This window comes from Microcaecilia unicolor, chromosome 10, assembly GCF_901765095.1.
Source record: "Microcaecilia unicolor chromosome 10, aMicUni1.1, whole genome shotgun sequence".
In the NCBI taxonomy this organism is placed as follows: Eukaryota; Metazoa; Chordata; class Amphibia; order Gymnophiona; family Siphonopidae; genus Microcaecilia; species Microcaecilia unicolor.
Window position 1 is genome coordinate 143,972,609 of NC_044040.1, and position 24,656 is coordinate 143,997,264.

At 44.7% G+C, this 24,656-nt stretch overlaps 1 protein-coding gene across 3 annotated transcripts in view; it reads left to right on the forward strand.

Moving 5' to 3' along the window:
- Positions 1-24,656, forward strand: part of GIGYF2 (GRB10 interacting GYF protein 2) — a 734,963-nt gene that overhangs the window by 578,506 nt on the left and 131,801 nt on the right. For all 3 annotated transcript variants that reach the window (XM_030217174.1, XM_030217173.1, XM_030217175.1), the window contains 2 exons: positions 4,959-5,081; positions 20,664-20,882. In XM_030217174.1, coding sequence (XP_030073034.1) covers positions 4,959-5,081; positions 20,664-20,882 — 342 coding nt within the window. The remainder of the gene's footprint in view (positions 1-4,958; positions 5,082-20,663; positions 20,883-24,656) is intronic.

Below are 24,656 nucleotides of genomic sequence, written 5' to 3' on the forward strand. Positions count from 1 at the left end.
TCAAACCTTACCAGAGGACCTGAGTGCACAAACAGGCTTGAATGGTGAGACTAAATGTCATATATTTATCTCCCTCATACTAAATGGTTTTGAAGAATAGGTATACCACTTTGAACCTAATTCTCTGTATGTTTGGGCATCCATGTAATGCCTGGAGGACTGGGAAAATCAGATCTCGGTAACTGCACCAAACAGTGCATGCACTACCAAACCCAGTTGTCACGGCTTTTTCAAATCATCTCAAGTCGGGGTAGCTATCCTATAGATCAAAAATAAGAAAGACTCTGTTAGGCTACTTGCTGCTCAGTCTTGCACAGCTGCTGTATGCTGAGAGTCCATACTCCATCAGAAGCAGCCAAGACAAGCTCTTCATAACCAGTGAACTGTTTGTTTAACAAGGATTTATTTATTAAATTTCATTTTCCAACTTTTCCTGGGAGGTGCCAAAAGCAGGTTACAATTACAAAACAAAACAGTGATACACAGACACATCAATAAATACCATTCTTTAGGCCATCCACCCTCAGACTTACATAATGAATTAGAACCATCAGTAGCTTACTCACCTCACCCCCCCCCCCCCCCCCCCATTCCAATCTTGATCACACATTCTGGAAGCGTTGCAGTACCATTCCATTATACTAAACTGTCTGTACATCTCCCATAGTGCCATCCCTTTCAGTCAAATGCCTCTTAATCCAGGCAGATCTGCATCTTCAAAGATCTGCTTTTTTGTTTCCTCATGATCATCTTGAGAGAAAAAGAAAGCACAGAGACCAAATAAACACTTCTAGAACAGGCTTGGTGTTTCAAGTTGGACATCTTATTCAACATCACACAAGCCCTAATACCTAGGAACTAGATTCAAGAAGAACTACAATGGCTTCTTTCCCAGAGGTTGTTGTTTTGTTCTCCTTGGACATGTTAGTTGCATTTGACTTGGTGGATCACTCCATTCTTTTGAATCGCCTTAGAGAACTAAATATCACTGATATAGCTCTTCAGCGGTTTTAATTCTATTTGATCGCTCTTACCTTCTCTGAGTCTGCAATCTTTCCTCCTCTCCTCAACCACTAACATCTGAGGTACCACAAGGATCAATTTTGGGTCCCACACTGATTTGGCACCCCTAACTCACCTCTTTCAATCACTGGACTTTTAATCTACGTTGACAATATTCAACACCTTCTCCCTTTTGACTCTCAGAATCCCCTTAGTTATCCACTGATTTCCAGCAAACTAGATGCAGTTGCTGATTGACTGACAACGGCCGTAGACTCCACTCAACCAAAACTGTTGTCATGATTTACCATCCGAGAACCCTCTCCTCTACTCCACATCCACAAAACTTTTGAGTATTATCAGTCTCAAGGATTGTTCAATCCGTTCTCTCCTGGAACCTAATTCTTTTTGCATCTTCTTACTTATTGACCCTTTCCAAACTGAATTATTGCAATTCTCTCCTTATAGGTTTACTGGCCTATAAGATTCATAGGCTTCAAGTGATGCAGAATACTGCTGTCGAGCTACTACATGGTCACAGAAAGTGTAATCTGTTGGGTTGGTCGTGAGCCCTTGGGCCCTGGCCGAGGCCAGCAGGGCGCCGACCCAGGCCAAGGGGAGACCGACCCACCACCGTACACCCCAGCTACACAATACCCCCTAAGCTACCCCTCCCCACAGTCCCTCAGGAAGAAGGGAAATAGGCATACAGGCGGGCCTCGCAGCCGAACCGGAACCCACGCACACAGAGCCACTCGTGCGAGCCTCACGGCTGAACTGGAACCCAATCACACACAGGGAGGGGTGAAAGAACCCAGAGGGCCCCAAGATGCCAGACACGCGCTGAACACCAGCAATAGGGCAGAGGGGGAAACAAAGGACCAGAGCGGGCCACGCCCACCCAGGGGACTAGCGTAGGACAGGGGAACTAACACAGCAACACCCCCCCCCCCCCCCCACCAGGGTAGGAGCCCCAGGCAGAAGCCAGAGGAACCAGACTAGAGAGTTGCATGGGGACAGAAATCTTACCCATCCCCGCCCGTCCCTGCTAGAATCTCACCCATCCCCACCCGTCCCCACTGGAATCTTACCCATCCCCACCCATCCCCGCAAATATTTAACCCGTCCCCACCCGTCCCCGCAAGAATTTAACCAATCACCACCCATCCCCGCAAGAATTTAATGGTACATAAAAGAAATTTCTGGTCAGCTCACTCAGTCTCTCTCTGGATTTGAGCCACATCACTGTAGGCATGGAAGGAATGGAAGCTGAAACTTAGAACACTCTGGTGTGCACATGTAAGATTTGTTACTGATTTCTGGCACTGTGTGCTGAGAGGTCACCACATGCACGCGCCAGTAGGTCAGGTGTCAGACCTGAGGTCTGCGCATCAGCCCGGGAGCAAAAAGGATTAATTGTAACATAGTAAGTGACAGCAAATAAAGACCTGAACGGTCCATCCAGTCTGTCCAATAGTCACACTCTAATTATCAATTCGTGATTAAATCAACAAGTGTGATATTATATACTTTCTTTCATGTTTCTGGAACATAGACCATAGAAGTCTATCTACCCCTATACTTATGTTCCAACTGCTGGAGTTCTCGTTGAAGCCCACTCCAGTCTATTCATCTTCTCATTTGAGGGATACAGACCGTAAAAATCTGACCAGCACTGTCCTTATGTTCCAGCCACTGAAGTTGCTGTTTAAGCCCTTTCTAGCCCATCCTAAACCAGACTGCCATATATTAGACACAGACCATACAAGTCTGCCCGGTATCGGCCCTAGTTAATCACAGCCAGAGTCGCCATCTAAGCGTCACTTGACACATCTACACATATGCAGCCATTTAAGGTTAGGATTTTTATAACTTCCATTTTCTAATAGAGATCCTCTGTGTTCATCCCAAGCCTTTTTGAATTCCATCATCATTTGTGTCTCTACCACCTCCTTAATGGAAGACTTTCTACATTTGTGCTGTTAAAGCAAGGAGGAAGAGGACTAGGAGGAGACAGCACTCAAGGTACTCGGTAGATGAGAGGCTGATGCAGTGCAGCTTACACTTCCACGGGAACCCGCAGAACTGCTTCCGTCCCCGCAGGACCTGCTTCCGTCCCCGCGGGAACCCCGCAGAACTGCTTCCATCCCCATGGGAACCCCACAGAGCTACTTCCGTCCCTGCGGGAATCCCGCGGGTTCCGCGGGATTCCCGCGAACCCCGTTCCCGTGCAGCTCTCTAAACCAGACACAAAAGGAAGGCAGAAAGCCTTTGCCTCAAACCCACTGTAGACAGAGGCACACAGAACACAAAGGGTTAAGCTTGTAGAGCCAGCAGAGAGAAAGTGCCATAAATCAACAAACAATCAGAGAGAACGCTTCCCCCGGACCCATCCAACAAACACACTGGCAGAGGCAGGAATACAATACACACAGTACACAAAGGGTTAAACTCACTGAGCCAGCAGGCCCGGACACTGGGAAGAGAAATCCTTAAAACAAACAAACAAAGGAGAACGCTCTCACTCAGCCCAGAGCCCCCGGAGGCTGAGCAATGCCCAGCCCCCACTAAACCAACGAGCAGCTGACCCTGATTACAGAGCTAGCACACACACACAGCAGCAGCTAACCCAGAGGGAAGGAAAAGAATACTCTAATACAACACAGATCCCTGTCAGAACCTAGAGCACGTTCTGAGAGAAAACTATCAGGCTTTCCTGTTACCACCAAGTAAGTAACGCAAAAGCAGAGAAACTCTTCAGCTGCAGGCTAAAATACTATCCCCTGACGTCAGCACAGCCCCTGGCAGCCAATCAGAAGAGACGTGTCCCCCCCCCCCCCCCCAGCCAAACCAGAAAGTTTGACCATGTCACACTCCACTCCTGGTCTCAGAATACATGATCCCGGTATCTTCAAAATCAATACTCTCTGTCACCAGACTCAGTCCTCAGGCTTTCCTCCTTTTCTGTCTAGCCTCTTAGTCCCTTATTTTCCCGCAAAATCCTTGTGATCTGCTGCCCATTGCCTCTTGGCTGTCCCATCCTTTTGTAAGGATTTTTTGGATACTGCCAGAAACTCTTGTTCCAGTGTTGCAGGTCCAGACCTTTGGAATGTGTTCTCTTTATCCTGAGGCTTGCAGGTTAACTTATTAGGTTCAAATCTCATCTTAAAACTTATTTTTCATTGACATTTTCTTCCAGCTTTCATTTCACTCTTTGCATTTCTAGTGTCAGTCATCATTGTTACCTATTTGTTTTTTCCCTTCTCTTGCTTACCCCTTCTTTAAAAAATTGTGTTTTCCCCCCTAGCTTCTGTTAATCCTTATGTCTTGCTGTCATGTCTGTATTCTTTTCCCCTGGTCTTGTTATCCCCCGTTAGTCTCTTATTTTACTTTGTAAACTGCTTAGATTTCTTGTTCAAAACTGTTGCGGTATATCACACAAACTGAACCTGAATTATCATCCTTTGTGCCCAATCACAAATAATGCTAGTGAATATCAGCAGTCACCCCACTCAGATGAGACATGGGTACAAATCTTCGACATATACTAGATGGAGGGAACATAGGGCCTAATGGCAAAGTAATTTCACTACGAACAGACATTCCCAGTTAATTCTGATCCAAAACACATGACTGAAAGCAGCAGACAGCAGATGATCTTGCACCACAACTAGCCCCACACCACCTCTTAAACTTCAAAATTCTTCTATCACAGGAAAGCAGTCCATCTACCATCTTGTAAACCAAATATTTAGCTCCCATCCTCCTTCCAAGGTAAATCACTTTGAACTTAACTGAATAATCCAGTGACCAAAATCTCCTTCGGTTAAACATTGCAGGCTCCTAGTTTTTCTAATGTTTATACTTGAAACTGTCTTCTGTGTTTAGTACAGTTCAACTGATGAGAACCCTCCAATTCTATATAATGGCTCATCTGTCTGAAATTTCTGCCTCAGCTTCCTTCATCATCAACATGGGGTCAACAGGCCAACTCAGGAGGATGTTCATCCCAAGCTACACTGTCACTGACGGAAATACAGAAGCTGGAGGAAGAACGAGAGCAGCAGCTTCAGGAGGAGGTATGTTTTTCAAGAATAATTTTGGGGTTCGTGGCTCAAAACGGTTGGTTTCTTTTATAGAATCAAATTCTCTTTTCCTTAACATTGCTATGTGCTATGATGTGTTAGTGGTAGTCATGCCAAATTTAATTTACAGCGTGCAGTGAGAAAATTGGTTCAGTTACTTACCATCAGGCTTGACACAGACTAAGATTTTGGAGAATTTGTAGACCACCAGCAAATGTTAACAATAACTAGGAGTGAAATGATTTAATAAATGTTAGAAATTTGATTTAAGAGTGGAATATGTTTACACACACTGTACTTAATACCACGATGCACACTGTGTATGAATGAAAAGCCAATGGCAGCTGTATGATGATTAAAGCAAAAAAAAAGGGGGGGGGGGAAGGGATGAGGTAATCAGAAACAAGGTAGTGGTGTATCGTGATATTTGGTAGTTTAGTTTTTAAAAACATTCCCTGCCAAATCTTTTATGGGGTTCACTCTATTTGTATTTTGGGGGGGGGGGGGGGGAATCCAGAAATGCAATGGGAATGCCTGCTTCACTCTCATTGCAGATGTTTGATTGGAGGATGAGCTGAAAGGTACAATGCATATACAGACTAGGTCACTACTATTCAAATGTCTGGGTACCTAGTGGGAATTCAAATGTCATAACACTTCCCTCTAATTATAATGTTAATATTAATTAAGATTTCATTAATTAATTATTATTGATTCTTAATACAGGCAATTGGAGCAGGCTGGGTCTTAAGTTAATCAGAAGTATATGCTTCATAGAGTTAAAAGAAAAAAAAGGGGAGGGGGAATTCTTATACTGCTAAATCAGTCTAGATAAGTGGGTTGTGCCACACATCCAGCCCATGAAGGCAGAGAACACTGATTTCCAATTATGTCATCTTTAGTGTAAAACATTTAGCAGCCCTGGAACTTGCCAGTATTTTCTGCCTGCCTCAGATGGTTGAACTTGAGTGGTGCAGCAGGATTTTCGTGTGGCCTGGCTTCTTCGGCGCAGGTTGCAGTCAGTGGCCCAAGGTTAAACAATAGACAATCATTTGTCCCCACAGGTTTCAGACTTGGTGGGCCAAGTTATTCATGATGATATGGGTCCCACAGGGACTACTGCTGGAATGGGGAGAAATGGTTGTAAGTAGGGACCTGTAGCCAGTCCTCTTCTGTGGTTTCCCCATACCTTTATTTTCCCTTAGCTTCATGTCTGCCCAAATTTTAAAAAAGGGGGGGGGCAGAGAGAGGATTACTGTTGGAGAGGTCTATTCAGACTTCGGAAAGCTGCAAGGGTATCCTTGGGAGCACTGGAGATTGTCTGGGAAGCCTGTAGGTGAGTAGGTGCAAGGGTAGGGAGGAGTTGCGAATCACAGCAAGCATGTTTGGTGAATGATGGTATGGTGCTTGTAGAGCTTGCTGTATCGGCAGCACAGCTGGCTTGTTCTGTCCCATCTGTGATGGAGGCTGCAGTCAAAATTCCTGCCAGTAAGAAATGCATCCATTTTAGTTGCTGGCCATGTGTTTCTTCCGCAGCCCAACTTGAAAGTTGGGATGGTGCCATCAGTACATGGAGAGCTGACAAATGCAGGGAGATCCCTTAGACTGGGTTAGTCTTCCTGTTCTGAGACCCCAGTTGGTAGAGATCACAGACTGCTTACAAAGAATCTTAGTCTTCCTCCAGAAGCCTGTGCAGGCAGCAGCTTGTGCAGCATGCAGGGGGAGTTGAGGACTCAATCTGATGGAGGTTAGGGCATCCAAAGCATCCTAGAATATCATCCTCTGTGAAGATGCCCAGAGCCCATTCCCACCTCTGCCTTGGAGGAAGACTGAGGCTTTTGGGAGATGAGGGAGGGCTTCCCCTCTTGAAAGTCTTACTCCAGAGGAAGGTGAGTCCTCCAGTTTTTGTGTTTTCTTTTTTGTTTTGGCATGGAAAGTTGGCCTCTTATCTTCCAAGTCTTCTCACTGCAAATGAAAGAAATACCCACTGAATAAGCGGCAGAGGGTGACCCTGTTCTACAGGGCTTTTAGGAAGCCCAAGGGTGTGTGTAAAAATGTTTCTCACTGAGTGAGAGTTGCCTGAGGCAATGCCAAAGACATGGGGAGTCCATAACCACTTCCTCAGTAGGATTTGGAGCAATTGTTTTGATTGCCTAGAGTGAACAGCTTTTACAACAGTGGTGACCAGAAACAGCACCATTGTGGTGGAGGAAGTCATAGCTTTAGATTCACAGGAAAGTGGAGGTATTCCTAAAGCCAACATTTGTGTCTTCAGCGCTGGGGGTTGAAGTGGCAGTATGTGGAGACTACATAACCTGAGTGCTCCTCTAATGAACCCAGAAGCTTCCACAAAGTCCTGGAGCATTTTTGGCCAATATGTTGTCTGTCTTGGTCTGAATAGGGTCTAGATCTGTGGCCTTCAAAATGGTGGCAAGTAGGTGGCTGTGGTTTTGAAACTGGCCTGTCAATTCAACCTGCAAAATATATTATAGAAAGTTCAAACTCCTTTTATACAAGTGCATTCATTCTGCAGCAAATCAGTACCACTTTTATTTCTCCCTACACTCCTCCCCGGAGCTCCATTCATTGGAAATCTCTCTTATCTGTACCCTTCTCCACTGCCCAGACACCGTTCCTTTTATCTTGCTGCACCATATGCCTGCATTAAACTTCCTGAGCCAGTACATGAAGCTCCATCTTTGGCCATCTTCAAATCTAGGCTAAAAGCCCACCTTTTTTGATGCTGTTTTTAACTCCTAACCCTTATTCACTTATTCAGTACCCATGTCTTCCTACTTTAGTATTTTCCTTAACCCTTATTTATCCTGTTTGTGTATCCTGATTGGTTTGTAAGCTCTGTTGAGCAGGGACTGTCGCTCCATGTTCAACTATACAGCGCTGCGTACATCTAGTAGCGCTATACAGTGGCGTTCCGAGGGGCACTGACACCCGGGGCGGATCGCCGATGCGCCCCCCCCCCCCCCCCCGTGCAGGGCGGAAACCCCCCCCCCCCCCCGGGTGCACGCCGCTGGGGGGGGGGGGGGGGTGCCGCGTGCCGGTCAGCGTCGTTGGTTTCCATGCTCCCTCTGCCCCGGAACAGGAACCTGTTCCGGGGCAGAGGGAGCATGGAAACCAACGACGCTGACCGGCGCGCGGCACCCCCCCAGCGGCGTGCACCCGGGGCGGACCGCCCCCGCCTTGGTACGCCACTGGCGCTATAGAAATGATAGTAGTATTAGAAACTTCTTACCCTTTCCCGAGGGAAAGGGAAGTGGTTTCTAAATCCTCATCCCAATAGATTAAGGAGACTATTGGGGCAACTTACCTTTTGAACTGGAGAAAGGTCCGTTGGTACTTTGGGCACACAGTGCAAGGTTTTCATCAATATCTTGGAGCAGCCTGGGGTGGCCATGCTGAAGGATATCTACAGAGTGGCGATGTGGTCATTGCTGCATTCCTTTGTCTAGGGAGGATTACATCCTTTGGAAGGCTGTTTTTTTTTTTGTTTATTTTAATGACATTTGTAAATACAAATGAAAGGAACAAGATTAAACTTGTATAAAGAAGTGCACATTCAGAAAAATTCAAAAATTACTATAATATAAGAAGAAATAAAAGTGCAAACACATTCCACAATAACGGGAGAATCCAAAGGAAAATAAATCATTGAAGCCAGGGTAAACAAGAAAAGTTTAAGAAATACTTGAGAGAATCAAATTTCAATTAAATGCAGGCTTTACTCAGCTACTCTTCCATGTTCAGGATTTTCCAACTTCCTAGCTTCCAACAATGTTTTTAACTGGTCAGGGCCAAAGAAAGTATATTTATTAAAGGAACGTGTCACAAAACATTTACAAGGAAAACATACCACAGATTTGATTCCAGGTGAAACCACTTGCTGCCTCATTGACAGAAACCTTTCTCCTCTCTTGTGTACACTTAGTTAAGTCGGAAAAATACATACTTTCTGACCCCAAAACAGCTTTTGCCTGTGACGAAAGTAAAGTTTTAAAACATGCTTCCTGTCCTATGACCGAAAGTCTCCCGTGACACCACCTCCGAATTAGATTTTTCAAGGAATATGTTTAAGTCCAAACTGCTCTGGGATATCTTCTCCAACTCTAAATTTGGAACATCACCAGAAGGTTTTTCCTGAACTGCAGAAGCCTTTAATTTAAAGGAAACATAATACGAAACTGGTGGAACTGCTTCCTTAGGTTTCATCAGGATTTCCTCTAGATACCTCCACAAAAGCTGACCAGAAGAAAAAAATGGGGTGCTTGAGAAAATTCAAAAATCGCAAGTTCAAGAACATCATCACATTTTCCAAATTCTCCACTTTTCTATTTGTAATAGTCTTATCTTTACCAAGTTCAGCACTTAATTTCTGGGTCTCCGTATACTCCTGGTTAAACTTCTGGACCGAAGATTGCAAAGATGACAAGGAGGTCTCATTCTTAACCACCACAATACTAAATGTCATAAGAACATAGGAGTAGCCATACGTGGCCAGACCAATGGTCCATCTAGCCCAGTATCCTGTTTTCCAAACAGTGGCCAAGCCAGGTGACAAGTACCTGGCAGAAATCCAAATTGTGGCAACATTCCATACTCCAAATCCTAGGGCAAGCAGTTGCTTCCCATGTCTGTCTCAATAGCAGACTATGGACTTTTTCTCCAGGAAGTTGTCCAAACTTTTTTAAACCCAGATACACAAACCACTGTTACCACATCCTCTGGCAAAGAGTTCCAGAGCTTAAATATTCGTTGAGTGAAACAATATTTACTCCTGTTTGTTTTAAAAGTATGTCCGTGTAACTTCCTTGAGTATCCCCTAGTCTTTGTACTTTTGGAACAAGTAAAAAATGGATTTATTTCTGCTCATTCTACAATTTTGTAGACCTCAATCATACCTCTCCTCATCTGTCTCTTTTGCAAGCTGAAGAGCCCTAACCTCTTTAGCCTTTCCTCGTAAGAGAGGAGTTCCATCTCCTTTATCATTTTGGTCGCTCTTTTTTGAACCTTTTCTAATTCTGTTATATCTTTTTTGATATACGGTGTCCAGAACTGAAATCAATACTCAAGGTGCAGACACATCATGGAGCGATACAAAGGTATTGTAGTATATTCGGTCTTATTCACCATCCCTTTCCTAGCATCCTGTTTGGCTTTTGGCTGCTGCCACACACTGAGCAGAAGATTTCAGCATATTATCTACAGTTATACCCAGATCTTTTTCTTGAGTGGTGACCCCCCAAGGTGGACTTTAGAATCAGGTAACTATGATTTAGATTATTCTTTCCAATGTGCATCACCTTGCATTTGTTCTTAAATTTCGTCTGCCATTTGGATGCCCAGTCTTCCAATTTCCTAAGATCCTCCTGCAATATTTCACAGTCCGCATGTGTTTTAACAACCTTTAATAGTTTTGTATCATCTGCAAGTTTGATCACCTCACTCGTCATTCCAATTTCCATATCATTTATAAATATGTTAAATAGCACCGGTCCCAGTGGCACTCCACTGTTCACCCTCCTCCATTGAGAGAAATGACAATTTAATCCTACCCTCTGTTTTCTGTCCAATAACCAATTCCTAATCCACACCAGAACCTTGCCACCTATCCCATGACTCTTTAATTTTCTCAGGAGTCTCTCATGAGAAATTTTATCAAAATATTTCTGAAAATCTAGATAAACTACATCAACCAGCTCACCTTTTTTCCACATGTTTATTCATGCCTTCAAAGAAATGAAGCAAATTGGTGAGGCAAGACTTCCCTCGGCTGAACCCATGCTGACTCTGTCCCATTAAACCATGTTTTACATGTTCTGTAATTTTATTCTTTATAATAGTTTCCACTATTTTGCCCGGCACTGATGTCAGGCTTTACAAGTTTATAATTTCCTGGATCACCCCGAGAACCCTTTTTAAAAATTGGCATCACATTGGCCACCCTCCAATCTTCAGGTACTATGGATGATTTTAATGACAGGTTAAGGAGGTAACCGCTTCATTCAGAGAAGTTAGCACTTCCCAGACCAAGTCCACAGTAACCATTTCAGGTCTTACCAGCAGGAGTGGGGCATTCATTGCTACAGGTATGTATCTTCGCTATCCAGGACAAAGATACGGATATAGAAGTACAAAATGATAAATTTACCATACATTGTTTTTTGTTTTTGTTTTTTTGAAACTGGAGTCTGAGTCAGTACATTTTTATTAACTCCAACTCCACCCAAAATTGCTTCAGACTCTTGACTCCACAGCCCTGCTCATGGGTGCCTTGTCCTTCTTCTACCTGGGACCTTGAAGCTTGGATATGTCCCACTTGTCTGGACTAGTCTAACAGGATAAGTAAGGTGAAATTTATTCTTACTTGCTAATTAACTTTCCCAGGAAAACTGGCTTTTCAAGTAATTCCCCTTAGGTGGTTTTGTGTTGGGTTTTTTTTAAGTCTGGGACTCCTGCGCAATCTTGTCTAGGTCCCTGTGTGCTTGAAGTTTTTGTTTGCAGAATTTCTCCAAGGACAAGCAATGTCACTGACATAGCCTGGTGCAGGAAGCAATATCCCAGCAACATTTTCCAGAAATCCTTTCGTAGACTCACTGTGCATGCATGCCAATTGCTGCTGTCAAGTTGGTCCTTCTTAGTCTCATCTTTTCTGTGGAGTCAATTGGACCTCTTTTCAGTCATGATCACTGCAGTACCTGTGCTTAATTTTCATTGTTATTCTGTATGTCATGTAACTGTTAATGAATTTTCACAGAATACCCAGTAGTCCCTTTGTTTGTTTTTTTTTTTTTTTTGCCATTTCAAGTTTCCATTCTTTTGTCTTGTTAGCTCAGTCTGGGTCATTTTTAGATCTTGAGCTCCTGGTCTGGGATATTTTAGCCTTCGGTTAATCATTTGATTTAGCTGTGGCTATTTTTCCAAAAGAAGACCCCTAGGAGCTTCAAGAAGTGTTCTGGTGCAACAGGACCATATCCATTATGAATACCTGCTCATGGAGCCTACAGTGTGTAGGACCAGACCATAATCCTTCTTGTTGTATTCTCTGTTCACAAATGTCATAGAAGGATTTGGGGTGGAGAAAAGAGAAAAACTTTTTGTTGAGAAGGCTTGTTGATCAACATACATCAGTTTCCATGGATCAGGAGAATTTTAGGGTGAATTTATCCCTCCTCCCAAATACCAATGGGCCAGCCACTTGTAATTTGTTAGTGGGAAATAAATCACCCGAGGCTACGTGCAGTTGAGAAAGCAATTCAAATCTTTTATTAGTAACTTACCAAATACAGATACAATTAGTAATTGCTTTGGGGAGAATGGTTGTTATACAAAGATATTTGCAATCCAGATCTCCCTAGAAGTAGGAAATACAATCACTCTTATACCTTAATGGTGGCAACAAATTATTCATAGGCAATACGACAATAAACACACTTATTGTCTATAATATCGTGGTTAGCACTTATTGGATATATGATAATAAGTTGGTTAGTACTCAGAAAGACTAATAATATTTTTACCTAGAAATGCTAATAATAATATTGGTTCTTCTAGGAATACAAAGTCACCTTCCTTTGGGGTTATCAGGTTCTACAGCTGCAGAACATCTGTGACCACTATGATGTTGCACTATGTTAATCTGTCTGTCCAGCTACGCCCATTCCTCATTCTAGCTTGCAGTTAGGTTTCTCAACTGATCATGTGGTTTTCACTGCTCTGAAGCTCAGGCCAGTATTATACAAACTTAGGGCCTGTCAGCTTTTAGGAGGACTTGAGCCCTGAACCAAAGTAAAGACAATGGTTCATGATATACAATCAGACACTGGGAATACCTCAACATGTACAGTGTTTCAGCAGAAGTCTCGCAAGGCCGCCTCTGGAAGTCCCGGTGGCCATTTTTAAAGCGCGAACCGGCAGTGAGGGAAGAGTCAGCGCTGGCAGTGGGCAGGCAAGACTGCCTGCCCCGAAGAATTCGAAGGACAAGGAGTCAGTGAGGGACCGGATCCGGAGGGAGGGCGGCGGGAAGGTGGAGAGCCAGAGCCGGCTCGCGCGTTTTAACAACCGGCTCGCAAGTCGGAAGAAAATTTAACAACCGACTCATGCGAGCCGGCTCCAGCACACCACTGGCAGTAGCTGACATATCCCAACATCACTCTCCATCAAAGCCAGACACCAAGGTCACTGGTGTCCTCAAAGCACCCTTGGCATGACTGCTCATCCTACATTCCATCAGAAAGGGTATGCCAGTCTCCACAGACCTGAAAACCCTAGTTCCAGTATGCCTCAAATAACTCAGGAGGATGTTGCCACTCCTACTGTGATGCCCATGCCTTTGTTGATGGCAGCTTTCAAGGAGCAGCTCATACAGAAATTCAAGGAATGGAGTATTTCTTGGCTTGGTGTAAGGCTGAAGATTCAGCATCACTGTTTTGTTTTGTTTTTTTATTTGTATGAAGTCTTTATTTACCATTAAAACATTACAATAGGCTCAACGAGCAACGATAACATAGCACTGTTGCATAATTTATACACGCAATCAAGGACACCTAGTGCACCCTTTTCCAACAGTTTCAACTTCCATGTATTAACTTCATTGAACATCAAACTTTTTGAATTTTCACATATACATTTATCTCCCTCCCTGTACCTCCCCCCCTTACCCCCACCCAACCCCATGGAACACTGCTTGCCACTCCCATCCATACCAAATTCTCGTCACTCACATTAAGCACTTTGAGTACCAAGAATAAAAAATTTCCATACCAAGTGCCATTTACTCTTCTGTTGCTTTCGCTCTGCTATGAGCCTCTCCATTTCACACACACATCTCAATTTATTAAGCCATCTCGTGACCGGAGGGATGCCCGCCTGTTTCCAGTAAAATGCAATAACCAGCCGTGCTGTACCAACTGCATGCCTCACCAGTGCCTGTTGAGTCGAGGTAAGACCTGCCACCCTGGCAGAAAAGAGGAAAACTGGAGCCCATGAAACTGGGCACCCCACCCAAGTCTGCAGCCTACTATGGACCGCTTTCTAGAACGCTCTAACTTTTACACAACTCCACCACACATGCCCCATTGTTCCCCTTTGGCCACACTTCCTCCAGCACAGGTCTGAGGAGGCCGGATATATTCGCTGGAGACGATCCGGGGTGAGATACCATCTAAACAGCACTTTCACTGCATTCTCCTTCAATGGTACATGGGTTGACACCCCCACCACTGCTCTTTCCATTCTCTCCCACTCAGTTTCACCCAGGACTACACACCCAGTTTCTTCTCCCAGCCTCTCCTGTGTATACTATAACATGGAGATTGTGCACTAGCACATTTGTATAACCGACTTATCAGACCACGAGAGGAATATGATTTTTCACAAATCTCCTCCAGACCTAACCTTTCCCGGGTCATTACCATTCTAACTGCCTCAGTCCTAAGGAAATGAGACAGTTGGCGATACGCGAATTCGTTCGTCCCCCCCCCCCCCCCCCCCACCACAGGATATCTAGTCTTCAAGGCATTAAAGGACAGCAAAGAATCTGCTTCAAACATTTGGCCCCAGGTTCTCACACCCTCCCCATACCATCTTGTGAAGACCCCCTTCGTGCTTCCTGGCAAGAATAGAGGGTTAAATGCTATTGGTGAAAGATAGGACAGAACACACTGCTTCTTGGGGAAAAGACTGTCCCAGTAATAAAGTGTAACATGTACAGACACACATATTCCCTCCACCAGCGATCTAAAAGTCCTCGGAAGCCACATAAGGGCACCCAGTGGCCTCGAACCCATAGAGTATTGTTCCAAGTGTACCCATTGTCTATCCGGATAGTCCTGATACTATTCAATTGCGGCCTTCCCTTGTGCCGCTCTATAGTACCATATGAGGTTAGGGACACCCATCCCACCCCTCCTCCTCTCTTGATATAAAAGATTACGCGATAGCCGTCGACATTTACCTGCCCAGACGAAACGCACTGTGCGATCTTGTAATGCTGCTATAAATCGCCTGGGCATCATCACAGGCAGCACCTAAAATAGATATAACAAACGTGGCAAGACATTCATTTTAACAATAGCTATTCTACCAAACCATGAGACCAGATCCCCCCACCTTTCCAGATTCGCCGCGATATTTCTGGCCAGGCCCTTATAATTAGCCAAAAACAACTCAGATAGGTCTGCGGTCAGATTCACCCCCAAATATCTAAGTTGCTTTTTAGCCCAGCGAAAAGAAAAAGATGCCCTCAAGGACTCAACTACCTCCACGGAAAGTGTTACATTCAAAGCCTCTGATTTTGCCATATTTACCTTAAACCCGGATACTGCCGAGTATTCATCTATGACACGTATGAGACTCGGAAACGTTGACAAGGAGCGAGTCACAAATAACAAAACATCATCAGCGAATAGGGCCATCTTGTGTGTCCTACCTGCTATTCTAACTCCTGAGATAGCCTGGTCCATTCGCACTCTGGAAGCAAAAGGTTCCATAACCATAGCAAATAATAAGGACGACAAGGGACATCCCTGTCGGGTTCCTCTATACAATGTAAACAGCTCCGAATTGCTCCCATTAACCCTCACACATACTCTGGGGGAATCGTAGAACGCCTGTATCCACCTCCTAAACTGCGCCCCGAACCCCAAGGCCTTCAGAACCTTATACATAAAGGGCCAGTGAACCCCATCAAAGGCTTTTTCCGCGTCCAGACTAAGAAGACAAAGCAGTCTCTGGTCTCTCTTAGCCAAATACATGAGATTTTTTTTTTTTTTTTGTTACATTTGTACCCCGCGCTTTCCCACTCATGGCAGGCTCAATGCGGCTTACATGGGGCAATGGAGGGTTAAGTGACTTGCCCAGAGTCACAAGGAGCTGCCTGTGCCTGAAGTGGGAATTGAACTCAGTTCCTCAGTTCCCCAGGACCAGAGTCCACCACCCTAACCCACTAGGCCACTCCTCCACTCCTGATCTACTACACGCCTTATGTTATCCATTGCCTTGCGATAGGACACAAAGCCCACTTGATCAGGATGTATGAGAACCGGGAGCAACGGCGCCAGATGGCTTGCCAGCACCTTAGCCAGTATTTTAACATCAGCATTTAAAACCGAGATAGGCCTGTATGAACCACAGTCAGTATGATCTTTGTCTGGTTTGGGCAATATCGCTATCCAGGCCTCCTCCATGGAGAGAGGCAAAGTTCCCCCCCTCCCCACCTGATTAAACAAATCCGCCAAAAGCGGAGCCAGCTCAGGTGCAAACGTCTTGTAAAACTCATTGGGAAATCCATCCAGCCCAGGTGACTTACAAGAAGGCATACTTCTAATGGCCTCCTGTATTTCCACAGGGGTAACCGGCTTATCCAGCATTGCCTGCTGTTGGTGGGTCAAAGAAGAAAGGTCGCTATCTATCAGGTATTGCTCTACAGAATCCAGGGAAGGGCTAATCTCCTGTGTGTATAATGCTTGATAAAATTCCCCAAATCATTTGAGTATTTGCTCTGATTTACACAATTCACCTCCCTATGCATCACGCACCTTCAGGATCGAGCGGTCAAATTTTTGCCTACGCAGCCGTGTTGCCAGGAGGCGTCCAGCCTTATTAGCAAACTCGTAAGAGCCCACTCTATTTTTTGCCTGCAACAAACTAAGCTGTTCTGAATAAACAGAATCAAGCAACATTCTCTGCCTCCTCAGCTCTTGCAAGACCTGAGCGGACCCACTAGCCTTATGTTGAACCTCCAGCAAGCGAATCCTCTCCAAACAGCTCGCTATCTGTGCCTTACGGGCCTTGGAGTGTTTACTAGCTAATTGCAGGAAATAGCCCCAGTATATACCGCCTTCAGAGCATCCCACACTGTGCTGATTGAGGGCCCCGAATCAAGATTAAACTCCAAGTATTCTTTTAACGTTTTTCTATCACCCTCTACCACCTCCCCCTCCTGCAAAACACTAGCATTAAGCATCCATTTCTTATCCTTTGTTTCTGCCCTTATACTTGGCAAGGAGACCCAAACTGGGGCATGGTCCGATAGTGTCATGCTGCCTATCCCCGCCTCTGGTCCCTTCTCCACCAGTGCAATATCTAGAAATATATAGTCAATACGAGAATATGAGTGATGCACTGGTGAATAAAATGTGTAATCTGTATCCTTCATATGTGTCAATCTCCACAAGTCCACTGTGCCCATGGAGTAAGCTAATGATTCCAGTGCTAGTGCCTCCTTTTTCCCCTCAATTCTAGTGGCCCCTGTTCGGTCTAGACCAGGATTCACCACAGCATTAAAGTCGCCCCCTAATATTAGAAAACCCAGGGCAAATTCCGCCAAAGAATGCCTGACCTTCGCAAAAAACTCCTCTTGCCCACTATTAGGAGCATGTATAGACGCTACCGTTAAATCTACTTGGTCAGTTTTAATGTGCAAAAGTATAAAACGCCCCCCCTCCCCTCCCCCGGGTCCCTCTTAACATTCATTACTTGTGCCCCCACCGAGGAGTGTATCAAAATTGCCACCCCACCTTTTTTTGAACCCTCAGCGGAAGCAAAGTATGCCACCGGGTAGCTAGATTGAGAGAGAAGTCTTTCATGCCTTCGCCCCAAATGTGTCTCCTGCAAGAGAACCAGATGTGGTCTAAGCTGCTTAAGTTCCTTATAGAACTTCTGTCTCTTCTGAGGCATATTCAAGCCCCTAACATTATAAGATATTATCTTTAAGTCTGTACTCATCTCATGAAATATAAACAATGCATGTCATTATTACACAGCAAAAACCTTACATCCCTATTGTGAGAGCCCCGAACCCTTAGTACCAAGCCATGTCCCCTACCCTACCCCCCCTTAACCCCCCCTTGCCCCCAACACTAACACCACTTAGAGGACCCATTCCCCCAAGTGGGAATCAAGGAAGTTACCCACCACACTCTCCCCAGCCACACACCCCTCCCCCACCCCCTCATGGTCTCTTCATATTCCATCCCATCCTCCCTCTGTCACTGCTCCCATTTACTAACCCACCCACATAAACCAATTCCCCTGCAGCCATTTTTCCCTTTAGCCAACATACCATTCCCCATATCCCTCCCCCCCATTCACTACTCACATCCAACAAACCAACAGCAATTCAAACTCTTATCCCTAAAAAGTGAATGAATTCTGAAAGGCTTAACCCAATTGCCAGCCCCCTTCAAACTCAGTCCATACATCCCCAGTCCATCATTCTCGAGCCATCTCATCGCTTCTGAGTATTGTGCTTAGTGGACTCTGGAACTTGCTGCCATCTTTGGAGCTTAGCTCGTGTTATAGATGCCACAGCCCCAGGAGGAACATTGGAGGTCACCAATCCTGCTGCGTGTAAAGCTTCCCAAGCTTCCGCAAGCGACTGAACTCTATATTTAGTGCTCTTCAGAGCAAAGTTTAGGGAGAATGGAAAGCCCCATCTATATTGCATTTGATTCTTAGTCAGAATATTGAGGGCTGGTTTCAGCTGACACCTCTGTTGCAGAGTATATTGTGAAAGGTCCTGGTAAACCAGAACCTGGGCCCCGCCATGTTCCAAGCTCTTTACCTTCCGAGCGCACGCAAGTATTTTTTCTTTAACCTCGTACTTATGGAAGCGCACTATTATGTCCCTCGTCTGCTGCTCCTTCCGAGTGCCCAGTGCTCTGTTCAATTCACACGGTGTCTCTCCCGCCTCAGAACCCAACAATATAGCGCACAGAGATTGCACTATCGCCGACAGGTCCTCAGTCTCTCCTCCAGGGACTCCCCAGAACCGGAGATTATTCCGCCGGCCTCTATTTTCTAGATCATCCAGCTTATACTCTAAGTGCGCATTCTTTTTCTTCAGCTCCTGAAGCATTGTGGTGTGCTTTTTCAGGGTTTCCGCATGCTCATCGAGTTTCAGCTCTTCCTCCTCCATCCTGCCTCCCAGCTCTCTGAGATCCGAACTCAGCGAATCCATTCGCTCCAGAATCTCATCCTTGGATTGTTTAATCTCGTCCTGGATGTTGGACAGAAACTTGCGGAGCTCACTGGAAATGCCCTTTTTCGCGGGGAGCACGCGTGTCTCAGCCAGGGACAAGGCGGAATCCGAGTCCGACGGAGAGGCCCGCTCTGGAGACTTGTGGCGTTTAGTGGCCCTGCCCACCATGCTTCTCTCCTGCCTCTCCGCATCTTTTTTCCAAGCTGATGCAGCTTTACTTATAACTACTGCTGTTTGAGGAAGAAATCAGTTCGCTTTTGCCACGTTTTTTCCCGTTAGCAACCGCTAATTAGCACTTTAATCGGGTACTGGGAGAGGAGCTATGAAGCTAAGCCGCCATATCGTCTGATGATGTCACTTCCCGTGATTTCAACAACTGACTTCTGTGAGTTTGAGTCAGAACATGCCTGGGAATCTGAAGAGGAGCGATCCAATTTTCTCCCTCTCCACCTCATAAGAGACACAAGTCCCCATCATAGGAGCTCTCATTGAGTGTTTTGGAAATGGCTCAAACAGGATTGGGTCTGCCATCAGCAACTGCACATTTTCCAATTGGCTAGCAGACTGCATTTCCTTCACTTATGTGCAGGCAGGGCTGACTCTGGAAATTCATGTCACGACTCATAATGTCAGAGCTGTGGCTGCATTGGTAGCCCACTTGAGATCGGCCACCATAGAAAAGATTTGCAGAGCTGCAGCATGGGCTTTCATCTTTACATTTGTATCTCATTTATTGCTTAGACCAGGACTCCCCAATGCAGCAGTTGATTTGGCCAGACAGTCCTGCAAAATTTATATGGGGTTTGGAATCCAACTCCATTTCCCCTATGCCCTTCTTTCAGTAGGTGTGTGCTTGTTGCAGTGCCGCTTCTTGTGCCATCCCCTTTTTTCTGTTGAAGGCAACCTATAGATAGGGAGTCATATACATGAGGATTCACAGCCCTGCTTGTCTTCAAGGAAAACAAAATTACTTACTTGTAGCAGATGTTCTCTGAGGACAACAAGACTTGAATCCTCACAACCCCAAGGAGTTGTATTCCTAAAACTATTTAATGGACTGAGGAAGTCCTGTCAACAGCAACAGGTGGGTTCTGGCATACATGTGTGGTGAACCTACCCAAAGGCTTCTGGAAAAAGCTGTGACGTTGCTTCCCACGCTGGTCTTCATCAATGACTTCACCCATATGTGATAATTCAAGTCCTGCTGTCCTTGGGGAACATCTGCTACAGGTTAAGTAACTTCATTTTCTTTTAACTTTTGTGATTTAGTATTTTCATCCTTGACTTTGGCAAAAGTATGTTGGCTAATTCCAGGGTTGCACTACTACTTACACTTATGTTCCAATGATCCCCCCAAAGATAATTGTTTATAGTTTGCATTCGGTACCAGATTTTCTGAAGTAGATAAATCTGAAACAAGGAAATTATTTCTGTTGCTTCAAATGACAGATTTAAAAAAGCTGGCTGACTTTATGTAGGGCCTTTAAACAACATGCCAGTGGATTGTTAGACAATGAGTGTAGTTCTATGAGAGAATTACTGGTGCTAGAAAACAGATGGAGTTGATTTGTCTCTTACAACAGAGGCGACAGCAACGAAAGTTGATGAAGGCTTTGCACCAACAGCAACTGCAGCAACAGCAGCAACAAAAGCTTTCAAGCTGGGGGAATGTGTCCAAGCCAGTAGGTACCACCAAGTCCCTACTAGAGATCCAGCAGGAGGAGACCAGGCAGATGCAAAAACACCAACAGCAGAACAGGGCACGTGGCACAAGCATTCCTGTCACTACCTGTTCCACCACGGTAAGTCGTATCAATCCAAATGAAGTGGATAATTTTATACTAAGAGGCATATTTTCAAAGCACTTAGCCTTCCAAAGTTCCATAGGTGTCTATGGAACTTTGGAAGGCTAAGTGCTTTGAAAATATGCCTCTAAGACATCTATATGCTTGTAGAAAATAGTCTACTTTGCTCCGACATAAATTTATACCTGCTGTGAGTTAGAAATAACTTTTGTGCATGTATGTGTCCATAGAAATCAGTGCACATGCGTATATTTTATGAAATCCAGTGCACACGTCACCTCCAATATAGTTCAAATATACCGTAGACCTCAGCGGTGCCACTTATTGAATATAAAATTTAAACCAATGGCATTTATGTACACAACCTCCTCATCGGTCCTTTTGTATAAAAGTTTTGTCCAATATTTTCACATTTTTTTTTTATCAATTCAATTATAATAAGGGTAGCTTAGCTAAATGTAATTAGAATACTCATCTCAAGATGAAGCAATTATCAGTCAATAGGGGGATTATTTAATTGCCTGATAATGGCATCATCTTGAGATAAGTATTCTAATTACATTTAACTAAGCTATCCTTATTATAATTGAATTGTTAAAAACAATTGAACAAAACTTTTATACCTAAGGACCGATGAGGAGGTGGGTGCATAAATCGTACTGGTTTAAATTTTATATTCAGTAAGTGGCACCGCTGAAGTGGGGGACAACTGAGAGGGTAAAAACTGTACAACAAACATGGACGCTGTATAAAAATACAATCCTGGAGACCCAGGCCAAACATATTCCACAAATTAGAAAAGAAAGACGGAACTCCAAAAGACAGGCGACCTGGTTGAAAAGTGAGATGAAGGAAGCTATTAGGGCTAAAAGAAATGCCTTAAAAATGGAACCGTCTGAAAATAACAAGAAGCAGCATAAGGAGTGTCAAAGCAAATGCAAGGCGCAGATAAAGAAGGCCAAGAGGGATTACGAAAAAAAAATAGCATTAGAGGCAAAAAAGCATAGTAAAATTTGTTTTCGGTATATTAAAAGCAGGAAGCCAGCAAAAGAATTGGTTGGACCGCTGGATGACCGAGGGGTAAAAGGGGCGATCATGGAAGACAAAGACGTAGCGGAGAGATTGAATGAATTCTTTGCTTCGGTCATCACCGAGGAAGATTTGGGTGGGATACCGGTGTCGGAAATGATATTTCAAGCGGACGAGTCGGAGAAACTTACTGACTTCACGGTAAACCTGGAGGATGTAATGGGGCAGTTCAGCAAACTAAAGAGTAGCAAATCTCCTGGACCGGATGGTATTCATCCTAGAGTACTGATAGAACTGAAAAATGAGCTTCCGGAGCTACTGCTAGTGATATGCAATTTATTCTTAAAATCGAGCGTGGTACCGGAAGATTGGAGGGTGGCCAACGTAATGCCCATTTTTAAAAAAGGTTCCAGGGGAGATCCGGGAAATTATAGACCGGTGAGTCTGACGTCGGTGCCGGGGAAAATGGTAGAGGCTATTATTAAAAACAAAATTACAGAGGTCACGTGACGCCATGGTGCAGGGCTGACGCTGGAAAGCTAGGCTCCGCGCACATTCACCCGGAAATCAGATAATTTGACTTACCCAAGGAGCGAAACGCCACATTTTTACTCATAATCGGTGGGAGAGCGATTGGCGAGTGGAGATCGAGTGGAGAAACATAGAATGGCAGCGAAATCGGTGAGGAGAGAGCGAGACAAATCGAAACTGCCAGAAAACAAGATGGCCGACCAGAGAGATCCCGGAGAATTAGCGGTGGGATCCGCATGGCTGACGGAAATCACGGCCGAGGTTACAGCGGCGGTCGAAGCTGCGCTGGACAAAAAACTTCAGCAATTGCTCGATCGGACGGAGGAAGCTCATGAGCGTATTGATAGTATAAATATGGAGCTAGATGAAGGTTTACAGCGGATTTCAGAGATGGAGGAGACGGTAGGGGCGCAGAAAGAGATCAACAAGAAATTGGAGCGGAGAGTACAGGATCTGGAGACAAAGATCGATGATATGGAGAATAGGAGCAGGCGAAATAACCTGCGTCTGGTTGGGCTCCCAGAATCGCTCATGGATAAAGATCTGCCCACCTTTTTGGAGGATTGGCTGCCGAAATCATTGCACTTAGAGGACAAATTACAGAGTTTTTGTATTGAAAGGGCTCATAGAGTTGGGCCTCCGAGACAGCATGAGAACAGGCCGCGAGTAGTCATACTAAAATCTCTGAACTTTCGACATAAACAACATATTCTGGAAGCGATAAGAGGAGGCAATACCCTCACCTACCAAGATAAGAAGATCCTGTGTTTTCAGGATTATTCCCAGCAGGTGCAGGCGAGGAGGAAGTCCTTCGCACCTATATGTACGGACCTTTTCAATAAAAAAATAAAATTTGCGCTCCTATATCCGGCTAAGCTGCGCCTCACGATCAATGGAGTCACCAAATTTTTTGACACAGTTGAAGCAGCTAAAGCATACATTCAACAACATGGGGGTGAATAGACCCTCTAAGAGGAAGGATATAATTACAGAAGCATTTTTTGGAGCTTTACAGGACAGAGGTTTAATTGAAACTATTTTGCTATGGAAAACCACCCTTGGGAAACATTTTGATCTCTCAAAGATTGAACATTGAATGATGAAACAGAGATTTAATTAGACATGTTCATGCTTGAATATATGGGATCTTATTGACGATACAATACATAGATGACAATAGGGGAAACAGACATGGACTGTGGAATATAATATGGAATTTCAAGGTCGTACGAGCATGGAGAGGCGGAATGCAAATAAGGCTGAAAGACCACACAGAACTGAAACACAGCACAGTATGCTGAACTATTGAAAGGTGGTTACAACAGAAGATGATCAAATACTGGTATATGAAAAGTGACCTGTTAATTTGTGAATGAGTAGGTCGTTAGGAATGGGAAGAGTTGGAGGGGTAAATGATAACTGCAGGGTGAATGCAGGTGTTAATAAGTGACTAGTTCTTTGAACAGGAGGGAGGGAGGGAGGATTTGAAGGATGGGAGATGGGAGGGAGGGAGGGGGGGGATGGGAGATAGGGAGACATATAGAACTTGGCTAACAGATTCTCAATTAGATACATGGAGTCAGAAGAGAAACATGAGTGAGTTGAATGATGAGCGGCTGCTTGAACAAATAGTAGGAGTGGTGCTGCTGGGACACCATGACTGCCCTTATGCGGATGTGGAATATTGGTTGATGCATGAGCGAGATTTGGGAGACTGATGGGTTTAAGGATATACTCCTGGAATGTAGGAGGTATCACATCTCCCATTAAGAGAAAGAAAATATTACATAGTCTCAAAAAGAAAAGAGCAGATATAGCACTCCTCCAGGAGACACATCTATCGTCTCAGGAGCATCTTAAGCTCAAAACCTGGTGGGTGGGGACAGTATTGGAGACCCCTGCGGTGGGGAAGAAGGCTGGGGTAGTGATATTGTTCCATAAATCACTCCAGGTTGAGGTGGGGCAGCTGTGTATTGATTCTGAAGGGAGATACATTCTGGCACAGGTCAAGGTGAATAACACAGCCTACCTCATTAGCAACATATATGCCCCTAATGTGTACAGTAAGAAATTCTTCCATACTCTCATAAGCAAGATGCAGCAATTTAATGTTTCGAAGAAGATAATTGGGGGTGATTTCAATGTAGTAGCAGATCCCACCATGGACAAATCACATAATGTAGCAGGTGCGAGAGGGGAGATGGATAAAGG